General features: G+C 34.5%; 1 protein-coding gene across 2 annotated transcripts in view; it reads right to left on the bottom strand.

Moving 5' to 3' along the window:
- The window catches only part of NCAM2 (neural cell adhesion molecule 2), a 266,003-nt gene that overhangs the window by 82,386 nt on the left and 171,081 nt on the right, over positions 1-12,536 (bottom strand). For both annotated transcript variants that reach the window (XM_033087058.1, XM_033087059.2), the window contains exon 9: positions 7,803-7,953. In XM_033087058.1, the coding sequence (XP_032942949.1) occupies positions 7,803-7,953 (151 nt within the window). The remainder of the gene's footprint in view (positions 1-7,802; positions 7,954-12,536) is intronic.

Raw genomic sequence — 12,536 nt, 5'->3', positions numbered from 1 at the left:
TCCTGTCCTATGTGTCACATTTTCAGAACAAAATCCAGTATTTAGCTTCCATATTTTCCTACCTGTCACCTTTATCTCCACAGCATATCTCCTTATTGATATCCTCCCTCCGTTCCCTAATTTCTGTATCTCTCATACATTTCCAAATCATAATATTTGCTGTATGGAGTAAGGACTCTTAGCCTTGTCATCTCTTAATTTTTACATGCAGTGCTGTCCAGAAAGCAATAAATAAAATCTCTGAAAACTTGTTTTGTTCAAGTTTCAAATTTTGGCACCACACTTATCACCTGATTATTTCCCTCATTATACTCAGATGCCATGATTCTGCTTTGTCATGGAGGTATAAAAGGAAAAAGACCACAATTACTTTTTTATTGTAATATATGTGTAATAGAAGTTACATTTTATATGGTGTGAAAACACTTGTGAAACCATTTAAAGTTTATCACATTAATTATCAATGGAAATATTTTAGTCTGTAAGACCAACTGGCAGTGTAGAACCATGCTCAGGGAAGCATCAGAAAATACTTCCTTGATTTGTTTTGGTTTTTTTTCCTGCCTTTACTTTTCATAATTACACATGTGAAGATTTATGACAGTAAGAAAAGATGAGGCATATATATCCATTAATAACTAAATTATTAGTAGTGAAAAAAAAAAAAAACCCAAAATTATTTTATTCTTTCAAAATTGTGTTCTAGAAAGGTAGCTAAAATGTTATTAATAATCTACTTTATATGATAGCAAATTAATTTCACATTTAACCAAAACATGTAGTAGAGAGCTCTGGTAAAAAAATAATATGAGAAATTTCTAACATGAATATCATGTTTGCAAGTCATTAATGCATATTTAAGCAAAATGTTTTTGGGATGGAATTTTTGTTTCAAAGTATTTTACAGACTTTGGGGGCTAAATAATAGGTAGATGTATTATATAGATTAAGAATTTCTCCATTTTACCACACTATTGTAACACCAGAAAAAGACAATGGATGCATTCAACTGTGCTTCACTATGGAAAGTTTGATGAAATGGTTTTGGAAAATGACTTTATGTGATAAACCTCATCTTTTGCACAGAATTCAAGTTTCTTATCCCCTTGAAATCACTGCAATGGCATACTAAACTTCCTTTTGTGTAAGTACACAAGTGAAAAGAAGGAAAATAGCAAATATTACAACTGACATTCATGATATGTCAAAATTATCACACTTATTTTGGGATGTTAAAGGTTGACCTTTTCCATCTTTGCTTTCTCATTTTAACCTATAAATTTGACAGGAAGAAATGTAACTAAAGCCAACAGTATTTTATTAAAAAAGATGGATTTTTTTCTATACTATTTCAATATTTTGTTTCTCTTGATTGTTTTTCCTATGAATTGTTTCTTTGCTGGGCCATATGAGTGTATTTATTAGTGCTGTTTTCTGGATGTGATGGCAGGATAGAGCTGGATCCTCATGACTAATGGATGAAGGGAAGGTTTAAAGAAGACAAAGTCAGGTTTTTTTCAGTGGTGTCCAGTGACAAAAAGAGACATTGCCTTCCAATTTCAACCATTCCGTGATTCTGTGAGTAGTGATGGGATGTTGCTGCACTGATTTCTTCTAACAGAAACCAAATCCAAATTATGAACTGTTTTAATTTATCATGATTTATGATAGCAGTAGGCAGATGAAACTTTTGTGACATTTATCACAACATCAAGGTTTCCCAGAAAAGTTGTGGATGATCCATCCATGGAAGTGTTCACGGCTAGTTTGGAGGGGGTCTGGGCAACCTGGTCCAGTGGAAGCTGTCCCTGCCCATGGCAGGGGCTTGGAACTGGATGACCTTCAAGATCACTTCCAAACCAAACCATTCTATGATTCCATGATAACATTTGTGGCGTCTTCTACACAGTAGTAGGATTTTCACCAATTGAAAACCTCTCTTCCTTGAAGGTAAATACAATTTGTAGTTCAATATGTTGAATCCACTTTAAGTAATGTTGCATATTTTTTGCAAAGATATAAAATTAAATTGCATGAATCCAAAGCCTCCCCCTCAAATCCAATACAGCTAACACACAACAAAGCAAACAAATAATCAGTTCATGAAACCAAGTTCAGTACTGCAAAAGTAATGAGCATGGTTTCAAATTGTGGCAGGGAAAAAAAACAAACAAACACAAAGGAAAAGACTGCTATTAATAAGCAATACAGTAGTATAACATACTGCACCATTTTCTTTACAGGTAAAGACTATACTGCACATGCTGCATGATTATTTTTGTTTTTACCACTCACAGCTGGTACTTTAAAAAGAAATATAAGTGCAAAAATCAAGTTTGAGTGAAAAGGAGTATTAAGAAAAATTTACAGTAATTTGACGAATACAAGCCGCAGTAATTAGACAAAAATTTTGGTGGAAACCCGGAAGTGTGGTTAATATTTGGGTGTGGCTAATTTATGAACAAAAATGTGATATCTGCCCTTACCTAGTATCATACCAGTCCAGTCCCGAGCCGAAACAGTTTTAAATCCATGGCTTCCCGTTGTTCCGACGATAAACCAATCAGAGAACAGCTTATTGCCTGCCTGTGGATGGCGGCATTACTGAGGGGCGGGGGTTGTTATCTGGGTGAGTTACCTCGGCGAGTTACCTCGGCAGTTTGATAAAAGTGTGTGATATTCCTCTGTACTTTTTAAAGTGTTTTCAGTCTTGTGCGGTCGCGGGGCTGGCTGGGCTCGCAGGGAGAGGGCTGGGGGAGCCGCTCAGCCCGCAGGGAGAGGGGTAGAACGGCCACTCGGCTCGCAGGGAGAGGGCTACAACGGCCGCTCACCCCGCGGGGCCGCGAGGGCTACAACGGCCGCTCCCCCCTGTGGGCTGCGAGGGCTACAACGGCCGCTCCCCACCGCGGGCTGCGAGGGCCAGAGCGGCGTTCGCCCCGCGGGCCGCGAGGGCTACAACGGCCGCTCCTGTGCCAGCACGGAGATGTGGCTCCGCTCGGAGCTCAGCTGCCTGCCCGCGCGGCTGAGCGGCTCTTTAAAGGCAACGCGGATCCATTGGGAATGCTCGCAAAATGACCACGCTATTGTTCCTGTCTTTTTCGGCTTGTAAATAAAGGGTGTGTCTTTTTTCACTTGGAAACAATGTTTCCGAGGTCGGCAGTAAGCCAGTAAGCCCCGGCGATCCCGTGATTGTGTTACTAAATGACGACTTTGTGAAAGTTCGCGGCGAACTAAAGTGCGGCTAATATTCCAGGTGCGGCTTATCTATTGACAAAGACATCAATGTTGCCAACACACCAGATATGCGGCTTATACTCCGTGCGGCTTGTATTCGTGAATTTACTGTATATTCCTGGTAGACACTATAAATACTTTAGATTTTTTAATAAATTGGTGTCTAAGTGATCATTTTTATCAACTACTCACATGGCTGATCTCATACAGAAACATACCATGTTACTCAATGTAATCTATTTGTCATAGATGATTCTATCTCAAAACATCACTCTCTAAGTACAGTGAGGAAACAAGCATTGTTTGACCACTCAGCATATCTAATAGCTGCAGTATCAGTACTGAAATTGAGAGGTTTAACTGAAATAGTGATGTGAAAACTGGTAATTCCAGCTAAAAAGGCCTCTCAGTCAGGATGCTTCCTGGATAGTGTATGGGAAAACAGAATTTTCCAAAGGGCATAGCTCAATGCCTTTTCTCCAGTGAAAGGAGTATTGTCCAAAGAAATTTGCACCTGGTGATACAGAGCAGTCAGAAACAGTAGCACCTCACATAATGTGTGCACCTGGGAGGACAAAATGAAGTGAGGGCTGTGAAAACTTCCTACAAGTTAATGACAGTTTGTACACAACAAAGGGAAAACTGTAAGGGCACATAGAGAGTCTTTCAAAGATCATAAATGTTGTTCATTACTGGCTTGTTTAAAGCTTTTTCCAAACTTAGTAATGATGATCACACACTGAACATGTAAAAATTAAGAATTTTCTTCAGTGTTAATTTTGCAGTAAAAAATTTGTGAAACCCAGGACATAATGTGTTCTCTCATCACAATTTTTCTTTTAGTCAGGTCTGTATTATGCTTTTAAAGACAAAAAAACCCACATAGATATTTACACATATGTATAGGAAAATTAACTTTGAGAAACACCAGATAATGTATGTAAAATCAAGTTATGATTCACTATGGTTTATATATTTAAATTCCTCAGGTTGTCTTGAAAGCCTCATCTTAGCATACGGCCTGCTTTACCTTTTAAATGTACTTCTATGATGCTTTTAATTTCAAAAATAGTTATTTCTCTATGATGAATACACAGATAATAACTGTAGACACATCTTAATACCCAATACATATCATATATTCCACCATGCAGTAATTTTTAAATTGATTACTTATTATTACACTCATCCAACACATGCTAGGCTTCATATTTATAACCAAATTTTGCAGTTAATTAAATCCATTAATAAATGATATTTTTAAATGGCATTTTATTTTTATGTAATTTTGATCTACCTTTCATACTATATATAAAGAAAATGAAACATAACTAAACACAAAAATTACTTTGTCGGAAGAATTCCTTACAAATGCCCCCTGGTTCCCTGCAATTCATGCCTGAAAAGCATTTCCTTCAGATAAAAGTCAGGGTTAACTGTGTCCTGTTGGTATCAAACCTGATAATCTCCTCCTGTCCCAGAGAACTGCTCTTATCACCAGGAGCAACCCAACAGAGAACAAGGATAAAGCACGGAAATAATGTGGAATCCTAGTGTCAGTTTAAATCTCTGATAGGGGTCAGTGAGGGAAAGGACGAGACAGTGACACCAGAGCACTCTGTGCCTTCATTAGGCCTGTTTGACTGAGGTGGCATTTAAGGATGGGATGGAAGCAGCTTCCTCTCCTGACTACACAATCTCTCAAATACAATAAAATATAAAGAAAAAAATGCTGTAGTTTTCTTACTAACTCACAGAAAGGCATAGATGCATTGTTAACTTCCATCTAGAGAACAATATCAAGAATTAAGTCCTGCTTATCTATTTATATTTTAATTTTAAAATAGCTATTGAGGGTTTAAATGAAAATATTATTAAAGATAATTATTTTTTTTTAAATGGCTTAACTGCAAGAGTTAGCCATACCTGAATAAATTCTTCTCAAAACCTATCTGGAGGAGAACAAAACCAAACTAATGGAAGAGAAAAAATAAAATATTTTGAAGGGTTTAACACAATTTTTAAAATGATAATTTTGGGGGGGAAAGTCCTGATAGCACTGTTTGTAGCTGCAGTTAGTATGCTGAAGAAATGTCACTTGGAAAATATGACAACGAGAATCAAATCTTTTCAACCTCCTTCACAGAATCCCCCCATTATTGCCAGTTTGCTACAAAAATAAAAATTAGTTGTTTAGCTTTTGAACCTGAATCTTTTGCTGAAATTCCCTAGCCTGCAATTTATGAAGTCCCATGACTAGAATGACAGATAACCATGACACTGCTTCAAACACAAAGATCTTGGGGAAAGGACTGTCAGAGCTTAGGACAGCCCAGCACTGGATGGAAATGGGGGCAGGGAGGATTCTTTGAAGGGGCTGTTCTGTAACAGAAGTTTGTGGCAGAGGCCAGACTAATGGGAGATGAGGCTAGAAGGAGACACTTTCTCCCAGGGACATTATTTTAAAGAACAGGAAAATTCTTTACCATTAAACAAGTGTTTTCTTTCCTGGGCAAGACAAATGAGTTTTATTTGATGCTTATATACCAGTGCAAACTTATTTGCAAAGGAAGGCAAAAATTTCTCTGACTCATTAATCAGAGTATGAGACAGACCTAAATTGTATCACCCCAGAAATATTTGCTTTGCATAACAGAACTACTTGACTTAAAGGAATTGAGGAAAGTTGTATTTATGTTAGTCAAACAAACCTGTGCTAGGAAAAAAAAAAAACAACCAACCAACATTTGGTTTAACGCTCACTATCAGCTGAGTACTTAAAACTTAAAACTCCAGTTTTAGAAATACTGTAATAAAAATCTTCTGTTATACATTAAAGTACTTATTACAATGTGTGATTTGTCTGATGGTATAGTAATATTTCTATGTTCTTTATCAACTGTGTTTCCTCAGAGGATTTTAGAACTTTAGAAAATTTTATGCTATATCAAAAACTGTGTCTGCCAAGCATAAATTCAGACTTTAAGTAATTCCATTTTCTCATGTACTATGTTTGATTGTGTCCCACACATATTCAAAACTAATTCTGCTATACCATAAAAAGACTCTGATACTTTAAAATTCTTTCCACCTCTTCTAAAACTTTCTCCCTCAAAGGTGTCTTGGTTTATAATAATGTATTGTATCAATGAAGAGGTTTTATTGTGCCCCCTGGTACGAATTTTGCATTGCTAATAATTTCTTAAATTTCAATTGTCCATGTTTTATAACATATGATGGAACATATCTCTCTCTTGCGAATACAAAATATATTGCTAAACACAAAATACAAAATATATTGCTATTTAATGTTAAAGCATAGAGGCAACACCATCATAATCAAACCATGTATTTCATATTATTATGTGGAGACTTGGCAGGATTTTAAATAAAATTCACTTAATTTGTATTTTTATTTAGTTTTTTTTCCCCTTCATATATAAAAAGTTATCATTGCATGCTTTAAAGAAAACAAATATAGGAAATTAGGAATATTTCTTAGGTCTTCTGGCTTTGCATATCTCTCCATTCCTAACACCTAAAAATTATTTTGATCATTCCTCATTTTTCTTTCAGATTTATATTATATGCCACAATTCAATGCTTCCCTGACAAAAAGAGAACACACAACTGTATAGTGAAGGCATTTTCAGAACTCCTTATGAAATCACTCAATGGTCTGTAATCATTACTTGTATTTCTGTGCCACAGTATCCTATTCCAGCTTTTATCTTCTCACTGGAAAGAATTTTTCTTTTCAAAGACCCAGTTCAATTAGACTCGTGCAAACTCAATTGGAGATGTAAAATAATTGTATCTAGAAATTTCTAGATAAATGGAGCAACAATGAAATAAAAATAAATATTTTTTTTGCTGTTTTCATTTTTAAAAGACCTTTGCTCATGAATTTGAAGAACAATCTGTTCTTGAAGAAGAATGTGTTTTATTTTTAACATTTCAGATTTATATCCTCTGATTCTCAAGCATTAGCCTCTTCTAAATTAAAATGATCTCCTTTTCTCCTGGATAAAATGCAAGACTTTGGAATAAACACAATCTCTAAAAGAGACTGTTACAAACATGATAACTCCAGGAGGAGATACTACAGTGACTAGAGACCTTTTAAGGGTTAGTAAATCAGAGGACTGAGAAATAAAAAAGAATCTTTGTTGAATCTTAGAAGGTTGAGTTCAAGGTTTAGTTGGTGCTAAAATCAGTCCTTACTTTATCCTGCTGAATACTTGTCATTCCCAGCAGTCTCAGCTAGCCCAAAGATTTGAAGTTATTAAGGTAATGATAATAAGTTAAGCCAATGGATAATAACACTGAAATTTAATTTCAGAAGAAATCCTGTCCTGCTTAAGTCACCAACACATCAACAAGGCTCTTGTTAACTTCAGAAAAGACAAGATTTTTGTACAGAGTAATGAACTACAAGACATGCTTTCTTCATTTATGCAAGTTTAATCATGAATTACCATGGAAAAAAATGACCTTCCATTAAGAATGTACTTTTTTTTTTTTTAAATAAACAAATTTAAAAGAGAAAACAAAATATTAGAACTTACATTCAATATCAAGGTACATGCTCTTTTGGTGCCCACCAATTCTACTTGCCGCTTCACAGTCATATCTCCCTGAATCTGACAACTTCACATCTTTAATATGCAGTGACGACTTTCCATGCTGCCCTTTGACTTCTATACGGCCATCTGGGCTCTGTTTACATTGATTCAGGAAAAAAGAAGGTTTTACATATTTATATATGTATACCAGTGTAGAATTTATATGTTAAACACTACTGATAAGAATGACTGAAAGCATCTCTTCACCTATGGTGAAGTTATTACTGACAGCTAAGCAACTTCTAAATTTTCCAAATATATTAAAAAATATAGAAAACGTTCTCTTTCTAGGCAGTTTAATCAAAGGAATAAGTACATGCTTAAAGGAACATTGTCAAGGGAAACCACAAAATGTATCTAATTATGAGAGCCATAGTAAACTGCAAGTTCAAAACTTCTTTATGATCTCACTCACTGTGCTATGACATTGTTAAGAAAAATGCATAGATACAACACCATATCTTAGATTACACACAGCATTATCTCTGGTCCTTTCAAATGCAGCTGTGAACTGAATGGAAGCAACACCTCAGACAATGAGCAAATCCCAGAATCTCACAAATGTTAAAAAAACTTGAACCATAAATGAAAGTAGAATTTCTGGATTTTAGTTCCTTTTCATTCAGTGGAAAAGGTAAAGGAGAAAAGTGAATTCTACCTTTCAAGTTTCTAGAAAATAAATTTTATAAAAATCCTTATCCATAACGACTCTCCTTCCCCATCCCTCTCCACAAAATTATTTGAATTTAAAGGATATACAAATATTAGGCATAACTAAATAAAATAAAAATCCTCATATTGTGCTTCAAACTTCACAAAATATTATGCCTGAGGAAAAAGAAGTTAGTTTCTTCTACACTTTATTCATAGAATAATACGATATTTTGGGTTAGAAAGGACATTAAAGCTCATCTCATTCTAATCCCCTGGGCAGGGACACCTTCCACTAGCTCAAGTCACTCAGAGTCCCATCCAACCAAGCCTTGAATATTTCCAGGGATGGGACAGCCACAGCTTCTCTGGACAACCTTTGAGAAATTCATTGCACTTTGTCATCTCACTTTTTTTTGTTTAAGGGAAAATAAACCTCCAAATGTGGTTAGAGATACTGATATTTACCTGACTTCATTATAGTAAGGTGGAAAAGGGAAGAAAACCCAGTAGATATATCACTGCATTTAAACTTGAAGCAGATTTTTATGCTCAATTCTATAATACACACACTCAAGTTTACTGCATATTACACTCTACAGTCAGCAAGTGGCAGCTGATGTTTAAGTGGCTGAGTTTTTAATTCAGTACAGTTGTTCCTTGAATTAATAAAGGAAATGTGCCACAATTTAGACCTTAAAATATTTGATGTAAATTAGTCAAATGAAGTATGCTGTTTATCATGATTTCTATAGAAAGAAAAGTATTCTGATTCTGTGTAAGAGTACAAGCAGACTGAATTTTGTTTCCTGTGAAAACGACTCCGCATAGATATAAAAATTAAAGTTCTTGAATTCTAACCCAGGATCCAACATTAACCTCTATGGATTGGTAAAAATTAGCCACTTAGACCACATAGTTATTACATTTAATACTGACAATTCTATTTCCACAATGCACTCAAAAAAGGAAAATAAATGTTATGATGCTGCTAGTAAAAATGCTACTGTAGTGAACATCATGGTTTTTGGAAGGAATTCCTGAGCTAATTAAAATGCAATTACTTTAAAATAAAACATTAAGTTGTTTTCTAATTTATGATTCAATGTCATATACATATATGTAAAGCATATTAAAAATATTTATATAGCATTATGTATATTGTTTATGTATATGCAAAGCCAGTACTTTCTACAACATAGTTAATACAGTTTTGAGTGTTTTCTTCTTTATTTAAATATTAAGCATGTAATACCATGGCCAAACTACATTTTTCATACCTAAAATGTATATACACTTCAGAAATTTAATTTCTGATTTTACCTTGATGCCAAATATTTCCTTAAGAAGCTACACTTAAAACAGGGAAACAATCTGTGACAATGAATCATAGATTCAATAGTAAATACTTATTAGTAATTCATTAGTTCAATACTAATCCCAAATACTTTAATTCACTAATACATATTTGACTATAAGTAATTGTATATATCCCTGAATACTAAAAGATGTTATAAAAGAAAATAATAATGAAAATAAGCACGAAGAACCTTACATTAAAAAGCTTTGACAGTAATTTCTCAATCTCAGTATAATTTTTCTATGATCTCACATTCTCTTATACAAATGTAGATGATGTAATATATCTTAGATTTATAGGTAGGACAAAACCCAAGAGAATAAAAACTCTGACTGACAGATTTCCACATATCATTTATTCGTATAATCAAATATATGGCAAGAAATATTATAAGAGGGATTTACTAGGTCCAAAGTCCATAAAAGAGTTGTAGGTAAGAAAATTTCCCTAGAATTATCATTAAAAATATGCATTTACTAAAGATAATTTCTACTTTTTAAGTTCTTGTGTTAAAATTGCTTGCTCAATCAAACAAAATTTCTAAAATATGACCTGCTTCATTGCTTACAATGTATATTATTCTGTGGCTTCTTAATAAACAGTTTTAAAAGTCCTGTTCCCTGAGTCTATTCTGCAGATGGATTGGTGTACATATCCATCATTTATTTTTTTTTACCAGTATGGTGCAATACCTGATTAAAAATATACTCATAGGCTGGGATTCCTGAAGAAAGATACACAGGAAAGAAGACAAGAGTCTAAATACAGACCAAAAAAATTCCATTATCAAACAAAGAAAAAACTAATTAAATGAAGAAATAAATGAAAGGAAATGTTTTGATGCAGGTGTCTCAATCTGTGAGAGGATTCCCAGAATATGTGGGAGATCACCACTTGCAAATCAAAACACGAGTTACTATGGTGAAGTTCCACAAGGACTTCAAAAACATTGGTGTGGCTGTATTATATTTCTTTATGGTATAAATCAGGCAAGAGACATCTGATTAAATGATTCAAGGATATGTTCTGATAGCACAAAAAAAGCACAATAACAGTGCAGATGAATATGGCAGACTATGGAACATTGCACATGCCCAGTAATCCTTAGGAGAAATCCCCACCAGGAAGAAAGCTTTGGAGCAGCCAATGGGCCAAAACCAAAATACAGATATAATCTCTATAAATCAACAATATCAGCAAGCCTGCCTGAGATAATGATGGATACCTACTAAATTGGGACATTTTTTTTCCTTTCAAATGTTATAGCGTGAGTGATGTAGAATCTATTTTATTTTATTGATTAATAATAATAAAGAGCTTAAAAGGGACAGAACAAACCCCTAGAATAGTATCTGTGGCCCCAACACTCATGATTTGTGTTCACTCACTGAATTACTCAGTATCTCCCATGGAGAATGAACAAACATTGAGGTCTCAAAACCATGAGGTTAAGACAGTTCCATACAGATTTACACACTTATGTTAACAAACCCTTACGCTCTTAGACATTGGTAGAATGAAAAAGTCTTCAGAAGTTATATTTTTACATAATTTTAGAAATCATACTAAAATCTTAAGAAATAAATATTTTTCATGATTAATGTTCATTGGAGAATTTCATAGAAATCATAAATAAAAGTGGGGGTTTTGAGGCTTTGGTGCTTTTATTTTTTTTTTCCCCATAACTTCATCACCAGCATAAAACTAAAATCTTCAGTAGAAACTTTGAAAGATGTTTTACTTAGGTAAAGTCACTTTGTGATTTTATGCACAGAAAAAAACACATTCCCTAAATTATGAAACAGGAAAGTCCTTTTATTTTGAAAGCTGATAGCAATCTATTTCTCTGGTGATGTTAAAGAAAACTCTCCTATATGGCTCTGAAAGTAAAACTATCCAAAATTACACTGTATAAAAAATTTCATCTGGGGGGGAAAAAAAAAAAAAGTGAAAATTTTCTGCTCTAGAAATATTCTTAGTTATATTTTGCACTTAAACACAAATGACTCCTATGCTAATTAAAAAGTGAGAAGCATTGCATAATTTGAGATTAATGCTGCAGGTTCTGTAAAAGTAAATATATATTTTTGGTTTTAGTAAAATTCTTGTCATGTGATACATGTTAGTGTTAGTCTACTCCTTGACTTCTGTCATGCTTTTGCTTCATAATTTATAGTTCCACATGTGAATATTCCCAAAGGCCTGACCAGTTGGTGTTGACCTGACTGGTCTATGAACAGCTTCAAAGCCAAGAACCAGAGCTCCCAGGGCAGTATCAAAACAATGACAACTCTGAATTTCGAGGATTTCACTTGCAGAGAGGATGGGGAAGTGATGAGACAACAAATCCACATGGAGACAAGGATAGCTTCTGGAACAGAATAAATTATTCAGGTACCATGGAGTTTTCAATCTGCAAAATTCCACTGCCATTTTAGTAAAATCAGTGCAATTTTTCAGGTGGAGAGAGTTCTCAGATTTTGGTGCTCAAAAATTGTCGTTCGTTTGCTAACTGCAGAAAGTTGCACAGGGCAGAGGAGATGTGTGCTTAGTGGGTGAGTTTGATCATCAACCATTGCTCCAACTCCCACTGAGGAGAAGTAGAACCAAATGAGATGAAGTTGTAGGGCTGCCAAAACTTGCATTTTGAGTTGGTTGAAAACAAG

The sequence above is a fragment of the Catharus ustulatus genome, chromosome 2, assembly GCF_009819885.2.
Source record: "Catharus ustulatus isolate bCatUst1 chromosome 2, bCatUst1.pri.v2, whole genome shotgun sequence".
Lineage (NCBI taxonomy): Eukaryota > Metazoa > Chordata > Aves > Passeriformes > Turdidae > Catharus > Catharus ustulatus.
Note: the sequence above shows the minus strand (reverse complement) of the source record. Positions and strands in the feature narration are given on the sequence as shown.